At 47.9% G+C, this 12,630-nt stretch overlaps 1 protein-coding gene across 2 annotated transcripts in view; it reads right to left on the reverse strand.

Annotated features, from left to right (window-relative positions):
* Nucleotides 1-12,630, reverse strand: part of LOC124018334 (dedicator of cytokinesis protein 1-like) — a 173,744-nt gene that overhangs the window by 134,808 nt on the left and 26,306 nt on the right. Inside the window, exons 2-5 of one of the 2 annotated variants that reach the window (XM_046333608.1) lie at nucleotides 8,404-8,487; nucleotides 8,092-8,132; nucleotides 7,356-7,411; nucleotides 735-831 (exon numbers count right to left, since the gene is read on the reverse strand). In XM_046333608.1, coding sequence (XP_046189564.1) covers nucleotides 735-831; nucleotides 7,356-7,411; nucleotides 8,092-8,132; nucleotides 8,404-8,487 — 278 coding nt within the window. Of the gene's footprint in view, nucleotides 1-734; nucleotides 832-7,355; nucleotides 7,418-8,091; nucleotides 8,133-8,403; nucleotides 8,488-12,630 lie in introns of both variants that reach the window. The other variant, XM_046333607.1, reaches the window with a different exon arrangement.

Raw genomic sequence — 12,630 nt, forward strand, 5'->3', positions numbered from 1 at the left:
TTACTACAGACAAGAGAGAAACCCACCCACTGCTCATGGAGAGAGAAACCCACCCACTGCTCATGGAGAGAGAAACCCACCCACTGCTCATGGAGAGAGAAACCCACCCACTGCTCATGGAGAGAGAAACCCACCCACTGCTCATGGAGAGAGAAACCCACCCACTGCTCATGGAGACGAGAGAGAAACCCACCCACTGTTCATGGAGACAGAGAGAAACCCACCCACTGTTCATGGAGACAAGATAGAAACCCACCCACTGCTCATGGAGACAAGAGAGAAACCAACCCACTGCTCATGGAGACAAGATAGAAACCCACCCACTGCTCATGGAGACGAGGGAAACCCACCCACTGCTCATGGAGATGAGAGAGAAACCCACCCACTGCTCATGGAGACGAGAGAGAAACCCACACACTGCTCATGGAGACGAGAGAGAAACCCACACACTGCTCATGGAGACGAGAGAGAAACCCACACACTGCTCATGGAGACGAGAGAGAAACCCACACACTGCTCATGGGGACGATGAGGTAACTTCAGAAGAGAGAGATTAGGTGTGTAGATTAGGTGTGTAGATTAGGTGTGTAGATACGGCGTGTAGATACGGCGTGTAGATACGGCGTGTAGATTAGGTGTGTAGATTAGGCGTGTAGATTAGGCTTGTAGATTAGGCGTGTAGATTAGGCGTGTAGATACGGAGTGTAGATACGGAGTGTAGATACTCCACTCACCACGTAGAGGTCTCTCCATATGGAAGCCCACTCCCGCAGGGTGGTGGTGACCTCCTGGACCAGAGGCAGCTCGTTGGGGATCACCGTCTCCTTGTGCCTGAAGATACAGACAGATGGTCAGTGGGTGGATCACAGGTGACAAAGGCTGTCGCCCCGAGAAATGCCGTTTCCTCTAACCTTCTGCTGCTTCTTAAAATACACTGAACCGCAAAGCATCATGGGATGGTTTTTAATTTGATCCAGTAGAGGCCTTCTGATCGCAGCACCTAAAATAATGTGTGTTACTCTAAACTGTTGAGTCGAGCCAATTCCTCATTCTAATTGCATATGACAACAGCAACAGTCAGGGATGGGTTACACATGACAGCAACAGTCAGGGATGGGTTACACATGATAACAACAGTCAGGGATGGGTTACACATTATAACAACAGTCAGGGATGGGTTACACATGATAGCAGTCAGGGATGGGTTACACATGATAACAACAGTCAGGGATGGGTTACACATTATAACAACAGTCAGGGATACGTTACACATGATAACAGCCAGGGATGGGTTACACATGACAACAACAGTCAGGGATGGGTTACACATGACAACAACAGTCAGGGATGGGTAACACGTGATAACAACAGCCAGGGATGGGTTACACATGATAACAACAGTCAGGGATGGGTTACACGTGATAACAACAGCCAGGGATGGGTTACACATGATAACAACAGTCAGGGATGGGTTACACGTGATCACAACAGCCAGGGATGGGTTACACATGATAACAACAGCCAGGGATGGATTACACATGACAACAGTCAGGGATGGGTTACACATGATAACAACAGTCAGGGATGGGTTACACATGATAACAACAGTCAGGGATGGGTTACACATGATAACAACAGTCAGGGATGGGTTACACATGACAACAACAGTCAGGGATGGGTTACACATGATAGCAGTCAGGGATGGGTTACACATGATAGCAGTCAGGGATGGGTTACACATGATAACAACAGCCAGGGATGGGTTACACATGATAACAACAGCCAGGGATGGGTTACACATGATAACAACAGCCAGGGATGGATTACACATGACAACAGTCAGGGATGGGTTACACATGATAACAACAGTCAGGGATGGGTTACACATGATAACAACAGTCAGGGATGGGTTACACATGATAACAACAGTCAGGGATGGGTTACACATGACAACAACAGTCAGGGATGGGTTACACGTGATAACAACAGTCAGGGATGGGTTACACGTGATAACAACAGTCAGGGATGGGTTACACATGACAACAACAGCCAGGGATGGGTTACACATGATAACAACAGTCAGGGATGGGTTACACATAACAACAGTCAGGGATGGGTTACACATGATAACAACAGTCAGGGATGGGTTACACATGACAACAACAGTCAGGGATGGGTTACACATAACAACAGTCAGGGATGGGTTACACATGATAACAACAGTCAGGGATGGGTTACACATAACAACAGTCAGGGATGGGTTACACATGATAACAACAGTCAGGGATGGGTTACACATGACAACAACAGTCAGGGATGGGTTACACATGATAACAACAGCCAGGGATGGGTTACACATGATAACAACAGCCAGGGATGGGTTACACATGATAACAACAGCCAGGGATGGATTACACATGACAACAGTCAGGGATGGGTTACACATGATAGCAGTCAGGGATGGGTTACACATGATAACAACAGTCAGGGATGGATTACACATGACAACAGTCAGGGATGGGTTACACATGATAGCAGTCAGGGATGGGTTACACATGACAACAACAGTCAGGGATGGGTTACACATGACAACAACAGTCAGGGATGGGTTACACATGACAACAACAGTCAGGGATGGGTTACACATGATAACAACAGTCAGGGATGGGTTACACATGATAGCAGTCAGGGATGGGTTACACATGATAACAACAGTCAGGGATGGGTTACACATGACAACAACAGTCAGGGATGGGTTACACATGACAACAGTCAGGGATGGGTTACACATGATAGCAGTCAGGGATGGGTTACACATGATAACAACAGTCAGGGATGGGTTAAATTCCAAGCATCTGCCTCTAACCCTAGGAAGCTCTTTGCCACCTTCTCCTCCCTCCTGAATCCTCCGCCCCCTCCCCCCCCCTCCTCCCTCTCTGCAGATGACTTCGTCAACCATTTTGAAAAGAAGGTCGACGACATCCGATCCTCGTTTGCTAAGTCAAACGACACCGCTGGTTCTGCTCACACTGCCCTACCCTGTGCTCTGACCTCTTTCTCCCCTCTCTCTCCAGATGAAATCTCGCGTCTTGTGACGGCCGGCCGCCCAACAACCTGCCCGCTTGACCCTATCCCCTCCTCTCTTCTCCAGACCATTTCCGGAGACCTTCTCCCTTACCTCACCTCGCTCATCAACTCATCCCTGACCGTTGGCTACGTCCCTTCCGTCTTCAAGAGAGCGAGAGTTGCACCCCTTCTGAAAAAACCTACACTCGATCCCTCCGATGTCAACAATTACAGACCAGTATCCCTTCTTTCTTTTCTCTCCAAAACTCTTGAACGTGCCGTCCTTGGCCAGCTCTCCCGCTATCTCTCTCTGAATGACCTTCTTGATCCAAATCAGTCAGGTTTCAAGACTAGTCATTCAACTGAGACTGCTCTCCCTCTGTATCACGGAGGCGCTCCGCACTGCTAAAGCTAACTCTCTCTCCTCTGCTCTCATCCTTCTAGATCTATCGGCTGCCTTCGATACTGTGAACCATCAGATCCTCCTCTCCACCCTCTCCGAGTTGGGCATCTCCGGCGCGGCCCACGCTTGGATTGCGTCCTACCTGACAGGTCGCTCCTACCAGGTGGCGTGGCGAGAATCTGTCTCCTCACCACGCGCTCTCACCACTGGTGTCACCCAGGGCTCTGTTCTTGGCCCTCTTCTATTCTCGCTATACACCAAGTCACTTGGCTCTGTCATAACCTCACATGGTCTCTCTTATCATTGCTATGCAGACGACACACAATTAATCTTCTCCTTTCCCCCTTCTGATGACCAGGTGGCGAATCGCATCTCTGCATGTCTGGCAGACATATCAGTGTGGATGACGGATCACCACCTCAAGCTGAACCTCGGCAAGACGGAGCTGCTCTTCCTCCCGGGGAAGGACTGCCCGTTCCATGATCTCGCCATCACGGTCGACAACTCCATTGTGTCCTCCTCCCAGAGCGCCAAGAACCTTGGCGTGATCCTGGACAACACCCTGTCGTTCTCAACTAACATCAAGGCGGTGGCCCGTTCCTGTAGGTTCATGCTCTACAACATCCGCAGAGTACGACCCTGCCTCACACAGGAAGCGGCGCAGGTCCTAATCCAGGCACTTGTCATCTCCCGTCTGGATTACTGCAACTCGCTGTTGGCTGGGCTCCCTGCCTGTGCCATTAAACCCCTTCAACTCATCCAGAACGCCGCAGCCCGTCTGGTGTTCAACCTTCCCAAGTTCTCTCCACGTCACCCCGCTCCTCCGTTCTCTCCACTGGCTTCCAGTTGAAGCTCGCATCCGCTACAAGACCATGGTGCTTGCCTACGGAGCTGTGAGGGAACGGCACCTCAGTACCTCCAGGCTCTGATCAGGCCCTACACCCAAACAAGGGCACTGCGTTCATCTACCTCTGGCCTGCTCGCCTCCCTACCACTGAGGAAGTACAGCTCCCGCTCAGCCCAGTCAAAACTGTTCGCTGCCCTGGCCCCCCAATGGTGGAACAAACTCCCTCACGACGCCAGGACAGCGGAGTCAATCACCACCTTCCGGAGACACCTGAAACCCCACCTCTTTAAGGAATACCTAGGATAGGTTAAGTAATCCCTCTCACCCCACCCCCCCTAAGTTTTAGATGCACTATTGTTAAGTGACTGTCCCACTGGATGTCATAAGGTGAATGCACCAATTTGTAAGTCGCTCTGGATAAGAGCGTCTGCTAAATGACTTAAATGTAATGTAAATGTAATGTAAATGGTTACACATGACAGCAGTCAGGGATGGGTTACACATGACAACAGTCGGGGATGGGTTACACATGACAACAGTCAGGGATGGGTTACACATGATAACAACAGTCAGGGATGGGTTACACATGACAACAACAGTCAGGGATGGGTTACACATGACAACAGTCAGGGATGGGTTACACATGATAACAACAGTCAGGGATGGGTTACACATGACAACAACAGTCAGGGATGGGTTACACATGATAACAACAGTCAGGGATGGGTTACACATGACAACAACAGTCAGGGATGGGTTACACATGACAACAACAGTCAGGGATGGGTTACACATGATAGCAGTCAGGGATGGGTTACACATGATAACAACAGTCAGGGATGGGTTACACATGACAACAGTCAGGGATGGGTTACACATGACAACAACAGTCAGGGATGGGTTACACATGATAGCAGTCAGGGATGGGTTACACATGACAACAACAGTCAGGGATGGGTTACACATGATAACAACAGCCAGGGATGGGTTACACATGATAACAACAGTCAGGGATGGGTTACACATGATAACAACAGTCAGGGATGGGTTACACATGATAGCAGTCAGGGATGGGTTACACATGACAACAACAGCCAGGGATGGGTTACACATGATAACAACAGTCAGGGATGGGTTACACATGATAACAACAGTCAGGGATGGGTTACACATGATAGCAGTCAGGGATGGGTTACACATGACAACAACAGTCAGGGATGGGTTACACATGACAACAACAGTCAGGGATGGGTTACACATGATAACAACAGTCAGGGATGGGTTACACATGACAACAACAGTCAGGGATGGGTTACACATGATAGCAGTCAGGGATGGGTTACACATGACAACAACAGTCAGGGATGGGTTACACATGACAACAACAGTCAGGGATGGGTTACACATGATAGCAGTCAGGGATGGGTTACACATGACAACAACAGTCAGGGATGGGTTACACATGACAACAACCAGGGAATAGGTAACCTATATGTCATACAGAGTCCTCTACTGTCCCTCTAGAAGAGGTATCCTATATGTTATACAGAGTCCTCTACTGTCCCTCTAGAAGAGGTATCCTATATGTTATACAGAGTCCTCTACTGTCCCTCTAGAAGAGGTATCCTATATGTTATACAACGTAATCTATTTTCTGCAGACATACTGCTAAATCTTTAACGTTGTTTGTTTGAAAGCGATATGAGCAGAGTCAGAGTTCTCCCTTCGCTGTGCGAATCATTTTTTAAAAATCAATATTTCACATTACAGAGAGCTCAGTCTAAAACATCTGTTGATCCTGGAGTTTACTGGCATCAAAACTGGATTCTGACTGGTTTTAATTGGAATTCTAATTAGTCCCCCGCTGTGTACTGACTACTACGGCCTTTTAAAACAAAATGTGACGTTTATTTCTGTCAGAAATATCCTCGTCAAAACTACTTTTGAAACTACTTCCTTCAGTTGATTATTTCACAGCTTAAAAGGCTTTTCAAATGTTAGTTGTTCTTCTGAAAATGAAATACTAAAAATGGGACGTGATCTGAATGCTGATTGGTGCAGTGATGCCGTCCAAGAAGCCGTGCATCCAATGAGGAAGGGCCACGTATCACTACGTCAGACCACAACCAAATACTCCACAACCTAGCAGTTACTCATATTCCAGTTTACAGTATCCCTGATCCCAGATCAGATCTCACTAGCCCTGATCCCAGATCAGATCTCACTAGCCCTGATCCCAGATCAGATCTCACTAGCCCTGATCCCAGATCAGATCTCACTAGCCCTGATCCCAGATCAGATCTCACTAGCCCTGATCCCAGATCAGATCTCACTAGCCCTGATCCCAGATCAGATCTCACTAGCCCTGATCCCAGATCAGATCTCACTATCCCTGGTCCCAGATCAGATCTCACTAGCCCTGGTCCCAGATCAGATCTCACTAGCCCTGGTCCCAGATCAGATCTCACTATCCCTGGTCCCAGATCAGATCTCACTATCCCTGGTCCCAGATCTGATCTCACTATCCCTGGTCCCAGATCTGATCTCACTATCCCTGGTCCCAGATCTGATCTCACTATCCCTGGTCCCAGATCAGATCTCACTATCCCTGGTCCCAGATCAGATCTCACTATCCCTGGTCCCAGATCAGATCTCACTATCCCTGGTCCCAGATCAGATCTCACTATCCCTGGTCCCAGATCAGATCTCACTATCCCTGGTCCCAGATCAGATCTCACTATCCCTGGTCCCAGATCAGATCTCGCTATCCCTGATCCCAGATCAGATCTCTTAAGCCTGGTCCCAGATCAGATCTGGAACCACCTTTTCTATACCAGTCCGACTGGAGACCAGGGTTCAATCCCCAGAACCACCTTTTCTAAACGAGTCCGACTGGAGACCGGGGTTCAATCCCCGGAACCACCTTTTCACTCTATTTCTGCCTCCAGCCAGCCTCCCTCATCTGATTCCCATGTCGTCTCAATAAAGTGTCAAAATATCCTTTAAAAAAAAGAAAAAACAAACAGAATCAGCACTGACCCATTGCCTTCAACGGTGGCCTCCTTGAGGTGAATGTAACAGGCAGGAAAGATCCCCTGGAACAGAAGGGGGGAAAGACAGGACACACAATAAATAGATTGATACAGGACAGACCATGTGAAGCCTGGGCTTGTTTAGACTTCAGATTGATACAGGACAGACCATGTGAAGCCTGGGCTTGTTTAGACTTCAGATTGATACAGGACAGGCCATGTGACGCCTGGGCTTGTTTAGACTTCAGATTGATACAGGACAGGCCATGTGAAGCCTGGGCTTGTTTAGACTTCAGATTGATACAGGACAGACCATGTGAAGCCTGGGCTTGTTTAGACTTCAGATTGATACAGGACAGACCATGTGAAGCCTGGACTTGTTTAGACTTCAGATTGATACAGGACAGGCCATGTGAAGCCTGGACTTGTTTTGACTTCAGATTGGTCATTTCATGAGGTTAAATGACAACCAGAGTCCAATGCAATTGTAGAAGGGAAAGAAAAGACACACAAAACACTGAGACAAAAATAATATTTGACTTATCGACGTTACACCATATTCACATCATAGTATATCACATTATGACTAACAAAAGACTGAGCTCAACTTGTTTAGATTTTAGATGTTGGAATGACGCTCCAGCACTCCTGAAATAGACGAAGGGAACCGCTGAGATGAAACTAAACCGTTTTATAATGTTGCAAAAAATATATAATATAAAATAAAATATATATCAACTCACTTTGTTGGACTTCCTCCTCAGCCTGTGACCTCTGAACCAGCCTGGAGGTGAAGACAACGGGACATATTACACAGCAACAAGGAAACAACACCTGGCATTAGCATCACGCAGAACTGTCATCTCCAAAAACACAACCACGGAGGGGTCACGTCTGAAATATTCTGACAGGGACCACATATCAGCTACGAGTTTAATGGAGAAATCTACCAAAACTCCTGCGTCACTGAGAACGACAGAATCACCTGCAATTATCCTCGGTAGCCTGATAGGGATTGTCGTCACTTAGTGTGCCCTTATAAACGTACAGTATACCTTCATATGTCTCTAGTATGTGGACTGTGTCTCCAATCTGTAGCGACAGCTCCTCGTCTCCACGCACATCGTAATTGTAGATTGCTGAGGGGAGAGAAGAAGAGAAGAGGCTATTAAAAAGGACAGAAAGGAAATAAGACGCGTGGCTCCTGTGTGGCAGGATGGTTGTGTGTCAGGATGGTCGTGTGGCAGGATGGTCGTGTGGCAGGATGGTCGTGTGGCAGGATGGTCGTGTGCCAGGATGGTTGTGTGCCAGGATGGTTGTGTGCCAGGATGGTTGTGTGCCAGGATGGTGGTGTGGCAGGATGGTGGTGTGGCAGGATGGTGGTGTGGCAGGATGGTTGTGTGGCAGGATGGTTGTGTGCCAGGATGGTCGTGTGTCAGGATGGTTGTGTGCCAGGATGGTTGTGTGCCAGGATGGTTGTGTGGATGTCATACTAAAAACATAGCGGCAGCCGAGCTCACAGAACACACACACACACATCATATCTGCTGCAAACACAGTCATCAACAACCAAGACCACATATGTTCTACCTAACACACACACACACACACACACACACACACACAACTTGCAATAAGGTTTGGGAGGACTCTACCTCTCCTCTCCTGCTGGGGGAAGGATACCATGCAGGGCCCCCCGGTCGATGGGACTACTTTACCAAGGTGAATGACAGCATCGTTTAAAAAGGGGCCTTGTCACCACAGGTATCCCTCCACCCCACCGGGTGGGTATATGTAACAGAATTAACTTCTGCTGTAGCACAGGGCTAGTGTGGAACAGCATGAATAACCCCAGCTATAACCATCACTTTCTGCTGTAGCACAGGGCCAGTGTGGAACAGCGTGAATAACCCCAGCTATAACCATCACTTTCTGCTGTAGCACAGGGCCAGTGTGGAACAGCGTGAATAACCCCAGCTATAACCATCACTTTCTGCTGTAGCACAGGGCCAGTGTGGAACAGCGTGAATAACCCCAGCTATAACCATCACTTTCTGCTGTAGCACAGGGCTAGTGTGGAACAGCGTGAATAACCCCAGCTATAACCATCACTTTCTGCTGTAGCACAGGGCTAGTGTGGAACAGCGTGAATAACCCCAGCTATAACCATCACTTTCTGCTGTAGCACAGGGCTAGTGTGGAACAGCGTGAATAACCCCAGCTATAACCATCACTTTCTGCTGTAGCACAGGGCTAGTGTGGAACAGCGTGAATAACCCCAGCTATAACCATCACAGCACAACGCTTTCTCACGATCACACACGGATCAAACTCCCTTAAAATAACCCCAGCTCTAACTCACAGAAACACACAACATCTAATACCCCTCGATAACTAACACAACGCTCTGCTCTGCTCTACAGAAACACACAACATCTAATACCCCTCGATAACTAACACAACGCTCTGCTCTGCTCTACAGAAACACACAACATCTAATACCCCTCGATAACTAACACAACGCTCTGCTCTACAGAAACACACAACATCTAATACCCCTCGATAACTAACACAACGCTCTGCTCTATAGAAACACACAACATCTAATACCCCTCGATAACTAACACAACGCTCTGCTCTGCAGAAACACACAACATCTAATACCCCTCGATAACTAACACAACGCTCTGCTCTGCTCTACAGAAACACACAACATCTAATACCCCTCGATAACTAACACAACGCTCTGCTCTGCTCTACAGAAACACACAACATCTAATACCCCTCGATAACTAACACAACGCTCTGCTCTACAGAAACACACAACATCACAACGCTCTGCTCTACAGAAACACACAACATCTAATACCCCTCGATAACTAACACAACGCTCTGCTCTGCTCTACAGAAACACACAACATCTAATACCCCTCGATAACTAACACAACGCTCTGCTCTACAGAAACACACAACATCACAACGCTCTGCTCTACAGAAACACACAACATCTAATACCCCTCGATAACTAACACAACGCTCTGCTCTGCTCTACAGAAACACACAACATCTAATACCCCTCGATAACTAACACAACGCTCTGCTCTACAGAAACACACAACATCACAACGCTCTGCTCTACAGAAACACACAACATCTAATACCCCTCGATAACTAACACAACGCTCTGCTCTGCTCTACAGAAACACACAACATCTAATACCCTCGATAACTAACACAACGCTCTGCTCTACAGAAACACACAACATCACAACGCTCTGCTCTACAGAAACACACAACATCTAATACCCCTCGATAACTAACACAACGCTCTGCTCTGCTCTACAGAAACACACAACATCTAATACCCCTCGATAACTAACACAACGCTCTGCTCTATAGAAACACACAACATCACAACGCTCTGCTCTACAGAAACACACAACATCTAATACCCCTCGATAACTAACACAACTCTCTGCTCTACCCCACAGAAACACACAAACCTAACACACCAAAACTCAGCTGAGGCCTAGCGAAGCCAACAGCCTTTCTCCAGTGTCCACAGTGAGTCCGGTAACTTGTCACTATAATTGAATAAGATAGCCCTATCACAGTAGAATAACAAAATGTGGACAGCTACAGCTGTGTCCGTCACAGCATGCACACTGACACAATCCAATTATCAACACAAAATCATTACACCTTATTGGTGGGAAAGAAGCTCAGACACAGACACAGAAACTGTGATAATTATAGTTTTACACCTGGTTTGACCGAAGAGGGGGGGGGGGGGACACAGAGAGAAAGAATCCCTACCAGATACCTCACTGTGACTGGGTTTCAACAATGGGAGGTCATTTTCCACTTGTCAAAAGCACCACCGCAGGGGTCTGACTGGCCAGATAAAAGATCTGATCAACTGAAAGAGAAAATAGTCTTCAACTCTATCAGTCCATTACTGCACTGACACTAACACAGAGACAGGTGCCAGAGGGAGGAGGAGACAGGTGCCAGAGGGAGGAGGAGACAGGTGCCAGAGGGAGGAGGAGACAGGTGCCAGAGGGAGGAGGAGACAGGTGCCAGAGGGAGGAGGAGACAGGTGCCAGAGGGAGGAGGAGACAGGTGCCAGAGGGAGGAGAGACAGGTGCCAGAGGGAGGAGAGACAGGTGCCAGAGGGAGGAGAGACAGGTGCCAGAGGGAGGAGAGACAGGTGCCAGAGGGAGGAGAGACAGGTGCCAGAGGGAGGAGAGACAGGTGCCAGAGGGAGTAGAGACAGGTGCCAGAGGGAGTAGAGACAGGTGCCAGAGGGAGGAGAGACAGGTGCCAGAGGGAGGAGAGACAGGTGCCAGAGGGAGGAGAGACAGGTGCCAGAGGGAGGAGAGACAGGTGCCAGAGGGAGTAGAGACAGGTGCCAGAGGGAGGAGAGACAGGTGCCAGAGGGAGGAGAGACAGGTGCCAGAGGGAGGAGAGACAGGTGCCAGAGGGAGGAGAGACAGGTGCCAGAGGGAGGAGAGACAGGTGCCAGAGGGAGGAGAGACAGGTGCCAGAGGGAGTAGAGACAGGTGCCAGAGGGAGGAGGAGACAGGTGCCAGAGGGAGGAGGAGACAGGTGCCAGAGGGAGTAGAGACAGGTGACATACTCAGTGACGTATTCAGTAATACCAGCACTGAACACAAGAGGCGCCATTTTAGAACCCCAGAGCCTCTGGAATCAGAAGGTTAGCAATGCTAACACGTTACAATCCCATTGAGAATGCTAACTAAATGGTAACATGTTAAAATCCCATAGAGAATGCTAACTAAATGCTAACATGTTAATATCCCATAGAGAATGCTAACTAAATGCTAACATGTTAATATCCCATAGAGAATGCTAACTAAATGCTAACATGTTAAAAATCCTATAAGAGAATGCTAACCAAATGCTAACGAGCACATTGCGAAAATTTTATAAATTCGCAGACCTAAACTACATTATTTGCTGGACAGACATCCCAACTCAAAGTTATAGAAGTTACAAACAAAAAAATGCGAGACAGTTTGCTGCACGCACAAAACAAATATTAAACAACAAGAATCTTGATCAAGGAGGGAATTCTGTGCTGTTACTAAGTGAATGCTTGATTTTGGAAGAAGCTAACCACTAGATAGCTAAGTCGCTACTAAATTAGCAAACCAAAAAAAACATCCCGTGGCTATTTCCAAACACCTCATATACAGTATATATATATTTACATATTAGTCATTTAGCAGACCCTCTTATCCAGAGATACTTATAGGCAC

Source organism: Oncorhynchus gorbuscha, unplaced genomic scaffold (genome assembly GCF_021184085.1).
Source record: "Oncorhynchus gorbuscha isolate QuinsamMale2020 ecotype Even-year unplaced genomic scaffold, OgorEven_v1.0 Un_scaffold_480, whole genome shotgun sequence".
In the NCBI taxonomy this organism is placed as follows: Eukaryota; Metazoa; Chordata; class Actinopteri; order Salmoniformes; family Salmonidae; genus Oncorhynchus; species Oncorhynchus gorbuscha.